Source organism: Borostomias antarcticus (genome assembly GCF_949987555.1).
Source record: "Borostomias antarcticus genome assembly, chromosome: 16".
NCBI classification, from domain to species: domain Eukaryota; kingdom Metazoa; phylum Chordata; class Actinopteri; order Stomiiformes; family Stomiidae; genus Borostomias; species Borostomias antarcticus.
In genome coordinates, this window is record NC_140249.1 from 11,467,777 (window position 1) to 11,481,581 (window position 13,805).

General features: G+C 49.0%; 1 protein-coding gene across 1 annotated transcript in view; it reads right to left on the reverse strand.

The window, feature by feature from the left end:
- stag1a (STAG1 cohesin complex component a) overlaps nucleotides 1–13,805 on the reverse strand; it is a 63,213-nt gene that overhangs the window by 17,678 nt on the left and 31,730 nt on the right. The window contains exons 2-16 of the mRNA XM_084451101.1: nucleotides 9,731–9,984; nucleotides 9,136–9,256; nucleotides 8,522–8,674; nucleotides 8,140–8,236; nucleotides 6,758–6,834; nucleotides 6,052–6,256; nucleotides 5,084–5,235; nucleotides 4,889–4,962; nucleotides 4,309–4,432; nucleotides 4,048–4,226; nucleotides 1,440–1,547; nucleotides 1,192–1,306; nucleotides 931–1,048; nucleotides 521–624; nucleotides 92–184 (exon numbers count right to left, since the gene is read on the reverse strand). Of these exons, the coding sequence (XP_084307227.1) occupies nucleotides 92–184; nucleotides 521–624; nucleotides 931–1,048; nucleotides 1,192–1,306; nucleotides 1,440–1,547; nucleotides 4,048–4,226; nucleotides 4,309–4,432; nucleotides 4,889–4,962; nucleotides 5,084–5,235; nucleotides 6,052–6,256; nucleotides 6,758–6,834; nucleotides 8,140–8,236; nucleotides 8,522–8,674; nucleotides 9,136–9,256; nucleotides 9,731–9,759 (1,749 nt within the window). The 5' untranslated portion in view covers nucleotides 9,760–9,984. The remainder of the gene's footprint in view (nucleotides 1–91; nucleotides 185–520; nucleotides 625–930; nucleotides 1,049–1,191; nucleotides 1,307–1,439; nucleotides 1,548–4,047; nucleotides 4,227–4,308; nucleotides 4,433–4,888; nucleotides 4,963–5,083; nucleotides 5,236–6,051; nucleotides 6,257–6,757; nucleotides 6,835–8,139; nucleotides 8,237–8,521; nucleotides 8,675–9,135; nucleotides 9,257–9,730; nucleotides 9,985–13,805) is intronic.

The following is a 13,805-nucleotide window of genomic DNA, read 5'->3' on the forward strand; positions in this document are numbered from 1 at the left end:
AACTCAACTATGCTTCCATACAGCCAGGTGTGCATGTTCTCCCTTAAAGCCATGATAAAGTGAGAGTGTGTAATGTGTGTGTGTGCTCTACCTTGGACAGCAGCATGGGCAGGGCCATGATGAAGTGTTCTGTCAGCTTGTTCTTGTCATCTATCTGAGTCTTTCTCTCTTTTGCTGTGAGAACCTGGAGCAAGAGAGACGCATGGGGCTTAGAACACAGCTTAGAACACAGAGCTTAGAACACACAGCATAGAACACAGAGCTTAAAACACACAGCATAGAACACACAGCTTAGAACACACAGCTTAGAACACACAGCATAGAACACACAGCTTAGAACCAGATCAGTTCCTGAGTGTGTGAGAGAATGTGTGCAGGGGTGCAAACTCATCAGGGGGGGGTCCGGGGGCACACCTCCCCCTATTAAGGTCTGAACATGCAGGAGTGTGTGTGTGTGTGAGAGAGAGAGAGAGAGAGAGAGAGAGAGAGAGAGAGAGAGCGTGTGTGTGTGTGTACCTACCCTCTTGCCGGTGCCTCTGCCCACAGGTGGGTGGGCCTCAGCCGCCTGGCGGATGGTGCACACCATCAGCTCTATGAGGGCGCTCTCCTGTCGCTCAGACAACACTGCACACACGCACACACACACACACACACACACGCGCACACACACACACACGCACACACACACACACACGCACACACACACACGCACACACACACACAGCCAGGCTCACATTCCAGGACAAGTGATGAAACAGTGTGTGTGTGTGTGTGTGTGTGTGTGTGTGTGTGTGTGTGTGTGTGTATGTGTGTGTATGTGTGTGTATGTGTGTGTGTGTGTGTGTGTGTGTGTGTGTGAGAATGTTTGTGCGCGTGTAGGTGTGTGTGTGTGAGTATGTGTGCGCGCGTGCGTGCATGTGTGTGTCTCACCCTCCTCTCCCTGGACCGGCTCCTCCAGCAGTAGCTCAGTCATGCACTCCCAGTCCTTCAGCAGCTCCTGAGAGCTCTCCCACAGGGAGTCCACCAGGTAGGCCGCATGCTCGTGGAGCTGCGCACACACACACACACACACATACACACACACACACACACACCAGGACAGACGGAGCAGGATGAGTGTGTGTGTGTGTGTGTGTGTGTGTGTGTGTGTGTGTGTGTATGTGTGTGTACACGCGGGCGTGTGTGTGTTACCTCGCTCTCCAGGAAGAAGAGGACCAGCATGCGGATGAGGTTTCCGTTGGGGCTGCTGCGCCCCCTCCTCTTAGCCAGCGCCTCCTCGGCCTGAGGGTCGTGTCGGCTGAACAGCCTGGCGGGAAGGAGAGAGACGGACGGACATGTTTAGTGATACGGGTTCCAGCGCTCAGCAAGGCTCTGGAATGGAATCAGCTGACACCAGCGTTCATCTGACGCTGCAAAACTCATCTCCACCACCGACTCACTTCCTGTGCAGGAACTCCCCGGCGGCCACGGCAACCGGTCGGTGGGCGGAGTAAACCAGGTGGTACACGTTCTCGCAGTCCTCGTTGGACAGTGCGTCCTCGCTGCCCCTGGAACCGAGCCAATCACAGACAGTTACACTCAGCGCAGAGGTGGAGCCTGGTGAAGCGTGATTGGAGGGGAGCTGGCAGGTGGTCAGACTACCAGACGAGGGTGAAGCAGTTTGAGGTGTGTTTGTTCCATTGTAGTCTGACTCAACGGATGTAGGTTTGTCATTCGTTGTCACACTGCCCAATCAGTGGCGAGACTGGCGACGCAAATTAATCTGATTCAGGCCGTCGCTGCGTCCGGGGCTGGCTCCGCCCAAGACGACTGTGATTGGTTTAAAGAAATACTGCGTTTCTCCCCCTATTGCAGAATGGTAATATGTCCAGCCAGACCTGTCTCCGGCGCTGGCACAGCGTAAACGATGTGTGGAGATTAGGGCTGGGACTTTTGCCCAAAAATCATATTCGAAGTTCGTTTATTTATTAATAATAATATTCGAATATATTCGAATTATTATTAATAATATTTTTTACCATTAAATTCTTACAGAAAGACCTACCTAGGTTTTAAAATAAAGTTGTGCACATTCTGTCCACTAGTGGGCATTGTATCATAGGCAATATCGATAAGCAATGATGTTTTCAGAATGATTTTTTTATCAGATGTCTTAGTTATATCAAGATTAACTGCGAGGGGAGTCCCAGCCCAGCTGATAACCCTCCGTTGCGGGTTGGGGGGAAGCAACGGTCGGCTGGGATCCTGCCTCTCATAGTTAACCAGCAACTGGTCAGTGGACGGTACCAGGCAGCCTACGCTATGTCTGAATCAAAGAAGGTTATCAAACTAGCTGGCTAGGATCATTTAAGCATAACAATCCAACGGCTCCAACTCCCCCAAAAGAACCCCTCCACTGCACAAGCACCAACCCCAATAATAATAATAATAATAATAATAAGCACAAGCTACCGAGTGCAACGTTAGCCTTGCTAACGGAGATAATGCATTTGGAGGAGAGTTGCAGCTGGTGCTAAACGAGGCAAAGGAAGAATATTTTGTGGACTATTATCACATCCATTTCACAGTTGGGATTATACAGAAAGGTGAGGATCGAGCGTGTTGGATGACCAACTCAAATGCCTGGCTAGCTCAATATTGTTGTGAGCCGGAGCCCGTCGCTTTCACTGGATGACTCGTGAAGCATGCTTCATTTATCTCGCATACTAAACATGTTTTCGTGGAGTAGTACAGGTATGTACTAAATCGCATGTAGTAGGCGAGTTGCAGTATGTACTATATAGTATGTAATATGTACATTCGGACACGGCCCAAGCTCCTTGGTAAGGGCTGGGTAAGGGCGATCAACCTCCTTGTTTACATTTTTACTTGCTTACCGATTGGCTATTTGGATCCTGCCGTCACAGTCATACAACGACTATTTTTTAGTAACTAGTTAGTAGTTACTAGTTAAGACAACGCCTAAATTGCCGTGGTGCAACCGAAATTAGACACCAAACTAATATGCGACTAACTAGTAGCAACTAAGAGTTTAGTCAGTGTTTAGGCATGACTACATGCTTGGGTTTATGGTGCGTTCCAGGCAACCCGTAACTCGTGTTTTTCCGACGTCCTACACGTGAAAATGCTCTGGAATGGCAGTAGCCTACATCGATCTGTACGAGTTCACGGGTGGGAAGTTACGGGTTTGACTGCCATTCCAGAGCATTTTCACGTGTAGGAGGTCGGAAAAACACGAGTTACGGGTTGCCTGGAACGCGTGCTAACTAACGTCACCTCCTACAGGAGCCCAGGTGTCCAATAGCCTTGCTAATGAGCTCGCGATTGCAACTTCACCAGGCGTGAAAAACCCTCTGAATCTGAATCAAAAGCAACGTTTGCTAGCCAACACATTTACAAAAAATTATGCCTATAACAGGTTCGAATATTAAGGGCTGCCTAATATTCGTTCGAATACCAGTATTTCTGTCAATATTCGAATTATATTCGAATCCCGAAGTTCGGACTCCCAGCCCTAGTGGAGATAGGTCTGGCTATGAGAGACTAGTTCCATTGTGATCTGCTGATAACTATATCAACACCCCGCCCCCCAGGGTTTCTATGGGCAGTAGAGGAGCACAGCTACTGACTGCAGGGTGAGGTGTGTGAGTGAGATCAGGCGTGTGTGACCACTGACCAGGTGTGTGACCAGGTATGTGACCAGGTATGTGTGACCAGGTGTGTGTGACCGGGTATGTGTGACCAGGTATGTGACCAGGTATGTGTGACCAGGTGTGTGAGACCAGGTGTTTGTGACCAGGTGTGTGACCAGGTATGTGAGACCAGGTATGCGAGACCAGGTATGCGAGACCAGGTATGTGAGACCAGGTATGTGTCAAGATATATGACCAAGTATGTGACCAGGTATGTGACCAAGTATGTGACCAGGTATGTGTGATCAGGTGTGTGACCAAGTATGTGACCAGGCGTGTGACCAAGTATGTGACCAGGTATGTGTGACCAGGTGTGTGACCAAGTATGTGACCAGGCGTGTGACGGGGTACTGACTGCAGGATGAGGGTGACCAGCCGGATGGCCTCCACCGCCACGTCGTACTCCTTGTCCAGGGTCATGGACACGATGCGGTCCTTGAAGCGGTTGGTGAAGAGCTCCAGCTTGGGGAACAGCTCACGGTTGGTGTACAGGTTCTGGAGAGCCTTCAGACACTTCAGACGTACCTCCCCTTGCTACGGGACGAAGAGGGGGGGGTGACATTAAAATGTGTGTGTGTGTGTGTGTGTGTGTGTGTTCGTGTGTGTGCGTGCGTACCCTGTCGTGTAATGTCCAGCCGACGTATTTCAGGTAGCTGTCGTTGAGGAAGGCATCGCTGTACATCTTCATCCACACTCCGATCTCCTCAATACAGATGGCTCTGATCTCAGCGATCGCATCTCTGAGGACCATCATCACCATCATCATCATCATGAAAACCAAAATCATCATTTTACTTTACGTTTAGCTCATGTTTATCCAAAGTGGCAGTGGCTAGTTCCAGTGCGAACTAGAATGGAGAGTAAGATGCCTCCTTCCCTCCACTAGTCTCGGGGTCCAACTTGGGCAAGTGGTAGTACCCCCTAGCCCCCCTATCTGGGGTAACAGGTAAAAACCCCGATGGACCAAGACCTAAGAGGAAGAGAGAGACCCGGCCCGGAGGAAGCCCGGGGCCCTCGTCTGGAGCCAGGCTGGTGGCCGGGCTTACCACTATCTGAACCAGTGCAGGTGTGATGGTTGGTAGAGAGAGAGAGAGAGAGAAAGAGAGAGAGAGAGATCGAGAGAGAGAGAGAGAAAGAGAGAGAGAGAGAGACTATCTGATCCAGTGCAGGTGTGGAGGTGTGATGGTCTACTGTACCTGTAGCGGTGGACGAAGATCCCCTTGAAGATGGAGTTCATCATGTTCTCAATCTCATCCTGGTTCTCTTGGAGCTGCAGGGACCAATCACAGAGGACATTACTGACCCGTTAGACCACTACCACTACACTGTACTAGCCTATCACACCACCGGAGGGGAGCGTCCGACTCCAGCCCATCCGACCAATGGCCTACCTCCTTCCTCTTCTGTAACAGCAGTTCCAGCTTGTCATTGGCCCGCTTGCCGGCCATCTTGTTCCTCTCGGCCTCGTACTGGCGCTGGGTGTTGTCCTGGTGGATGCTCAGGTTCAGCGCCACGTTCACCAGCGCCGTCATCAGCTTCATCGCTGGGGAGGGGCGGAGACAAACAGCGTGAGAAGCATTTCTTTCTTTCTTTTAACTGAAATGTTTTTAGGTTATGTATACAACAGAAACAAAATTAAATCATGGTAAGTCATAATGTCATCTAATAATAATAATAATAATAATAATAATAAATCATTCTTACAAGGGTGAATACAGAGTGATTTCCTTAAATTCATGTGTCAAATGGTTCACAAGTCATAGATCAACCACTTCTCCCATTTTCTAACAAACATTTTCTCAGCGTGAGAAGCATTTCAACAGAAACTTCTGCTGCGCTCCGTTTGTCTGGGAAGTGGTGAGAGACGGAGAACGACGTCACCCACGAGGTCACCACGTTACAGTAGTAACAACAACAACAGCTCAGAATAACGATGGACCTTAGCTGTTTGCCAAGTCAGTAGATAACGACGCAATACGCGGTATTTTGCGCATACAAAAGAGGCCGCGAACATATCCTCAGATAACAGTTGGGGAATACTGTGCGTACGACTGATTTAAAGAGACACAAATAAGACAGAAATGCTAATAAAACAGTATTACTACGCTTCACATAGTCACACAGGGGGCTGCCATCTTGTTCACGACTTCCAGAGCTAGCGGGGGAGTCGGGAGACGTGGTACGAGTTCACGAGTCCTGAGGGGCATTCCGGTTCAAACTATGAGTACCATCGTGTGAATCACAACTTCACAGGCCAAATGGAGCGAAGCATTAGTCATCGCCATACTGAGCAAAATGGAAACACACACACAAACACACTCATTTTCTCTCCCCTCCCCCTCTCCCCTCCCCCTCTCACCTGCCAGGGTGCTGGTGTGTCTGAAGGCTCGGACCTGGGAGTCGGACAGGCCGGTGAGCAGGGAGATGACCGTGTCCATCATGTACTCGTCGTAGATGATGCTGTACTGACACTGGCGGATCAGCACGCCGATGAACTCACAGAAGTTGTAGCGGAACTTCTTCCACAGAGGCCCGGGCATGGTGAGAGGGTAGTCCCCGCTGTCCTGGGAACGCACGCACGCAGGGGGCGGAGTCACAACCTCAGCACCGGACCCATCCGTCCATCCATCTGACCACTCACTCACACATCCATCCATCTGACCATCTGTCTGACCATTCACTCACACATCCATCCATCTGACCGTCTGTCTGACCACTCACACACACATCCATCCATCTGACCACTCACTCACACATCCATCCATCTGACCATCTGTCTGACCATTCACTCACACATCCATCCATCTGACCGTCTGTCTGACCATTCACTCACACATCCATCCATCTGACCACTCACTCACACATCCATCCATCTGACCATCCGTCTGACCATTCACTCACACATCCATCCATCTGACCATCCGTCTGACCATTCACTCACTCACTCACACATTCATCAGTCCATCAGTCTATCCTGAACGGCTGTCTGATCAGTCTACTGTGTAAATGGGTGTCTGTGTGTGTGTATGAGTGTGTGTGTGTGAGAGTGTGTGTGTGTGTCGTACCTCGTCAAACTCCTCCGTCATCTTGCGGATAATCTCCGCGTTCTGCATGTTCCGGAACATCTCAATCCTCACCGTTCCTGAGCAGAGAATACAGAGCACGGTTTAAGAGAGAACACACACACGGAGATGCAGACGCAGACACACGCACACACACACTAGGGCTAGCCCGAATGTCACTTTTTAGGGTTCAAACATGCATTGCGTGAATGTAGCTCAGAGTCCGAACGTATGTTCTCAAAGAGAAAAAAAAATAGTTAATTCTATTAGGCCTACTGGTTAATAACTTTTCTTTTGTTCTGTGTAATTTCACAAGAGCCGTTGGTCCAATAGGTCACCTAAAATGTGAAAATGTTTATGCCTATTTTTTTCATGCCTATAACTATTTTGTAAATACAGTTATAATTGCCAGAAAGTTAACAAGAGCTCTCGCCAGGGGAAGAACTGGGTCTCAGACACATACAGGTAGGGCCAGCTCAAGAGCACATAGCTCAAGAGCACATACAGGTAGGGCAGCTCAAGAGCACGCAGCTCAAGAGCACATAGCTCAAGAGCACATACAGGTAGGGCAGCTCAAGAGCACATAGCTCAAGAGCACATAAAGGTAGGGCAGCTCAAGAGCACATACAGGTAGGGCCAGCTCAAGAGCACATAGCTCAAGAGCACATACAGGTAGGGCCAGCTCAAGAGCACATACAGGTAGGGCCAGCTCAAGAGCACATAGCTCAAGAGCACATACAGGTAGGGCCAGCTCAAGAGCACATAGCTCAAGAGCACATACAGGTAGGGCAGCTCAAGAGCACATACAGGTAGGGCCACTAAGCTACAAAGCCAGACAACTCTCTCTGAGCATCGTTGCACTGCCTGTCACAGTTGGTGTGTGGAACGGCCATTTCCAAGCCTCAACTTTATTCTTTCCCCAAGATCATCATCGCCACTGCATTCACTAGTGCTTTTGTTTCTTTCTTTTGACACAAACTTTATAATAACGCACCGTCGCGACCGGATGTGTTAAATGTGTTTTATGCATACATGCATTGAAAAAATAAATGGTTCAGGAATGTTCTGTTGAGGGCAGAATGCAAGAACAATAGTAATACGAACAATCGTAATAATAGGCCAACCTATCCTAAAAATAATAAACAGAATTCTGACCTGAGACACAAATTTTGAACTTCGAATGTCTGAATTGAGATTTAATTGCCAATGCAATGAACTAACCATTGAACGTTTGGGGCCAGCCCTAAATCAAGAAGCCTATTCCTAATGTCATTGTATCCAGACAATGAAGTTTTCTAATCTTTCTAATCCAGGTTACAGTAGGATACTATCCATGTACATTTAATCTTTCTAATCCAGGTTACAGTAGGATACTATCCATGTACCTTTGCAGCCAGAGCACTGGATGAAGAAGTTGATGAGGTCCAGCAGGGCGATGTCTCTGTCCTGCTTGTACGACTCTATCCAGTCATCCACCACCGACTAGAGAGGGACAGAGAGAGAGATAGAGAGAGATAGAGGGAGAGAGAGAGAGAGAGAGAGAGAGAGAGGGAGAGAGAGAGAGAGAGAGAAGAGATAGAGAGAGAGAGGGAGGGAGAGAGAGAGAGAGAGAGAGAGAGAGAGAGGGAGAGAGAGATAGAGAGAGAGAGAGAGAGAGATAAACATTAGTAACTTCTAGTCTTACACTGAGACTAGCCTGCTGACAGAAGCACGTGTGTGTTGTGCGCCCCTTCCTCTCTCTCTCATGTGCGTGTGGCGTGCTCCTACCTGCATGGCGCTCTTGCCCAGTTTGACAACCTCAAACAGTGTGACCGGGTCTCCGCCCTCTCCGTTCTGCTGGGCCACGCCATTGGCTTTCCTCCCCCTAGCCCCTCCAACCCCCTTTTCGGATGGGGACTTCCGAGGCTTCTTATTGGCTGTCTGGATGGGGGGGGGGGTCAGAACAGAGGAGACAGTAAGACAGAGACACAGGCAGGCAGGCAGGCAGGCAGGCAGGCAGACAGAGCCAGACAGAAAGACAGACAGACAGACAGACAGACAGACAGACAGACAGACAGGCAGGCAGACAGACAGACAGACAGACAGACAGACAGACAGACAGACAGGCAGACAGGCAGACAGGCAGGCAGGCAGACAGACAGACAGACAGACAGACAGACAGACAGGCAGGTAGGCAGACAGGCAGGTAGACAGACAGAGCCAGACAGACAGAAAGACAGACAGACAGGCAGGCAGGCAGGCAGGCAGGCAGGCAGGCAGGCAGACAGACAGACAGACAGACAGACAGACAGACAGACAGACAGACAGACAGACAGACAGACAGACAGACAGACAGACAGACAGACAGACAGACAGACAGACAGACAGGCAGAGTTTCTTACAGGTGGTTTGACCGGTCTGCCTCTCCTCTTCTTCCCCTTGGCATCAGCTGGGTCTTCTATCTCACTCACACTCATACTCAGACTGACCGCATCTGTGGGGCCGGACTCGTTAGAGGAGTCCCTGAGACAGAGAGAGAGAGAGACAGAGAGAGACAGAGATAGAGAGAGAGAGAGAGAGAGAGAGAGAGAGAGAGAGAGAGACAGAGACACAGAGAGAGAGAGAGAGAGAGAGAGAGAGAGAGAGACAGAGAGAGAGAGAGAGACAGAGACAGAGAGAGAGAGAGAGAGAGAGAGAGAGACAGAGACAGAGAGAGAGAGACATTAGACATAAACATTAGTAACTTAGACAGGGGAAATACAACCTCAAATATGTTATGTATTCAATAGAACAGAACACACATGGTGTGACCAATTTATGTATTTGTGCATTAGGCCATATTATACTGATATTATACTGACACAGACACACGTGCTTTGGCATGTATGCACACACACGCACACATGCATGCACACGTGCGCACACGCACGCACGCACGCACGTACACTCACACACACACACACACACACACGCACACACAAAACATAGACTACTCACTGTAGGACAGGGAGCTCTGAAGTGATCATCCTGACAAATGTGTGTGTGTCCTCGGGTTTAAGAGTGTGAGTGTGAATGTGTGTGTGTGTGAGCGTGAGTGAGAGAGTGAGAGTGTGTGTGTGCTTGTGTGCGTGCGTGCGTGTGTGTGACGTCCACAGATGGGGGTTGCAGCTGGGGAGGATCACCAGGGAGGGATCCTGGACCAGATACACTCAACACTGGAGACACAACCAGCACTCACAACCCAGCAGCCCCTGGAGAGAGAGAGAGAGAGAGAGAGAGAGTGGGGGGCGGGGGAGCGAGAGAGAGGAGAGAGAGGGAGAGATGAAAGGTATAAGATGGTTTGATAAAGTTATCCAGGTATTAAATCCACAGCATCTGACAAACTGCTGATGACCTCATTTCAGCTTTTCCTTCCAAATGTGGTCAAGTAGTTGAGGCGCGTTTGATTCGTCTTTCTTCAAATCTGAATTCGTCTGATTCTTAATTGGCCCTCCTTGGATTGGCCCATTGGTTTTAGAGCAGGGTAAATCAAAGACAGAGACATGCTCCCTCAGGAGAGGACAAGAGGACAGAGACATGCTCCCTCAGGAGAGGAAGAAAGAGAGACACCAACTGGCCACTTTGAGAACTGCAAACAGCAGTTATTGGGGGAAATATGTTCAGTTGGTGTATTCAGGGAGAAAACTAACTGATTAAGTCCCGTCATATCCACACACTTAGGCCTCTAGAACAGACTGTTACTAAAATAGATCCAAATAACTTTACTGTAAGGAGAAAATCTGCTTTACAACTTTCCAGAGAATTTGAACATCAATTCCCAAGCAGGGAGAGAGATGGATGCTAGAAGCGGACAGAGTTGGAGAAAGTTTGGTGGTAAATTTTAATTTCCCTCAAATTACATTTTTAATTTAAAGTTGAAAAAGTTGAAAACTTCACAGACAGTCACTCTCTCTGTCATGGCTCCTACACTTACCCCAGAATGCTCTGCCATCAAACATGAACCGTGGGCCAAGAAGACAGTCATAAAGACAGTGATGAGAGGGAAGCCATCAGTGGAGAATATTAAGAGAGAACCTTTATGCTAATGAGCTCAATGTTCGAAGGGCGCAGTACCGAGCCTGTCCACAAGAGGCAGTATGATCCACAAAGTCCTCTCACACAAGTCAGCCTCTAGACTGTTTAGAGGGGTTTCAGAAGGGGAAAAGTGGGTTAAAAATTAACTAAATACTCATTAAGCAACATATGTATTTCTGTGTTGTTTTGCCATTTTCCTGAGCGTGTTTGGGGTGTGTTGTGGCCGGGGTGTGTGTGAGAGCAAGCGCGTCTGTCTGAGACTGGGCCTGGATAACAGTAGGGGGCAGACTAAGAGAGTGTGTATTTAAATGTTCTCCTCCATACAGCTCCCGCTCTACGGATACAGCACAGGCTGCTGACTATCTGCCACACACACACACACACACACACACACACACACACACACACACACACACACACACACAGCCACACACACACGCCGCCTCTCTGTCTGGCTCAGTCCCTCTCTTTCTCTCACACACACACAGTCTCCCGCCCGGCAGCAGGGAGAAACACATGACTTCACTCAGGGCCTGAACAGGCTTCCACACGTCTGATATTAAAACACAGCACCACACATCTCTAAGATTACACTGATTAAGAAAGTGCGTGATTTTCCTCAGTTTAATGTTTACTGAAGGAAACACGAAAATAGACATCATGGACAAGATCAAGATTGAGAAAGTTTAAGAATGTGTGTAATTTTTCTACCAGTTAAATGAAGGTCAGGGGAGCATGTGGAGGAGCTGGTCAGACAGCAGCAGCTGTCTATAGCCCTGTCTGGGATCTATAGCCCTGTCTGGGATCTATAGCCCTGTCTGGGATCTATAGCCCTGTCTGGGATCTATAGCCCTGTCTGGGATCTATAGTCCTGTCTGGGATCTATAGCCATGTCTGGGATCTATAGCCCTGTCTGGGATCTATGGCCCTGTCTGGAATCGATAGCCCTGTCTGGAATCGATAGCCCTGTCTGGAATCGATAGCCCTGTCTGGGATCTATAGCCCTGTCTGGGATCTATAGCCCTGTCTGGATTTATAGCCCTGTCTGGGATCTATAGTCCTGTCTGGGATCTATAGCCCTGTCTGGGATCTATAGCCCTGTCTGGGATCTATAGCCCTGTCTGGGATCTATAGCCCTGTCTGGGATCTATAGCCCTTTCTGGGATCTATAGCCCTGTCTGGGATATATAGCCATGTCTGGGATCTATAGCCCTGTCTGGGATCTATAGTCATGTCTGGGATCTATAGCCCTGTCAATCAATCAGTCAATCAAAGCTTTATTTGTATAGTGCATTTCATACCCAGAGGCAACACAATGCGCTTTACAGAGAACAAGGGAGGTGGGCATACGACTGTCTGGGATCTATAGCCATGTCTGGGATCTGTAGTGTCTGGGATCTATAGCCATGTCTGGGATCTGTAGTGTCTGGGATCTATAGTGTTTGGGATCTATAGTGTGGGATCTATAGTCATGTCTGGGATCTATAGTGTCTGGGATCTAGTCATGTATGGGATCTATAATGTCTGGAATCTATAGTCATGTATGGGATCTAATGTCTGGGATCTATAGTGTCTGGGATCTATAGTGTCTGGGACCTTTAGTCATGTATGGGATCTATAGTGTCTGGGATCTATAGTCATGTATGGGATCTATAGTGTCTGGGATCTATAGACATATATGAGATCTATAGACATATATGGGATCTATAATGTCTGGGATCTATAGCACTGATGTCTACCGGCAGAGAGGAATTGGAAAGTGCTGATTATGTAACTTCCCCCGTCACACGTCACACCTCTGCTCTTCACAGATCGTTCTCTCTAACTGTTCTGAGATCAGCTCTATTCTTCATCTACCCCCCCCCCCCCCCCCCTCTCCTGCTGTCGACAGTCTACTGCACAGGTAATATCGCATTTGTTCTGTGCTCAGAGAGGAAGGGGTACACACACACAAACTACACACATACAACCACTTAAACAGGGTGTGTGCATATGTGTAGGGTGTGTGTGTGTGTGTGTGTCCTTGGGGGGACTCTGGGGCTGAATGTGAGCCAGATTCATCATTTACAATCCCTTTCCTTAATCTTGACCGACTACTGTGTGTGTGTGTGTGTGTGTGTGTGTGTGTGTGTGTGTGTGTGTGTGTGTGTGCGTGTGTATGTGTGTGCACAGCAAAGAAAGCAGCTTTAACAAGAGTCCATGAATAATTTGAGTGTCTACAATCCTGTTCTTCAGTAGAGAGAGAAAAGCTGCCAACCACATTCTCTCTCTCACACACAGACACGCACTCACCGCACACACACACACATGCACACACACGCACTCACAGGCATGCACACGTATGCACACACACACGCCTGCACACACATGCTCGCACGCACACACATGGTTGCATGCACACACACATACATACACGCACACACACATCACAGTCACAGAAGTAGGAATGTAATAAAGAGAGAGAGAGAGAGAGGGAGAGAGAGAGAGGGAGAGGGAGAGAGAGCAGACTGGCGTTGAGAGACCGGCGGCGTCGGTGCTCTCAGCCAATCACAGCCCTGGTCACTGACATTCCAGGTGGTTGTGAGGAATGTGTCTGGGTCACGTCACATGACCAGACCTTCTCTCCCAGTCTGCACAGCTGGGACACACTCTCACACTCACCATGAAACACACACACACAACCCCCCCCCCCCCCCCCCCCCCTCCCCGCTCGACTGCTGCAGCTCAGGAAAGACAGTAATACAAACCCTCATGTCCCACACCTGTGGTCTGCAGCCATGGAACCGCGTGTGTGCGCGCGCGCGTGCAACCGTGCGTGTGTGAGAAAGAGAGAGATAGATAGAGAGTTAGAGATGCAGAGAGAGATAGATAGATATATATAGAGAGAGATAGAGATATAAACAGATGGAGAGGGAGAGAGATAAAGATAGATATAGATAGAGAGAGGGAGAGATAGAGAGGGTCTGAAAGCCACTTGACATGCATGACGAGTATTCTG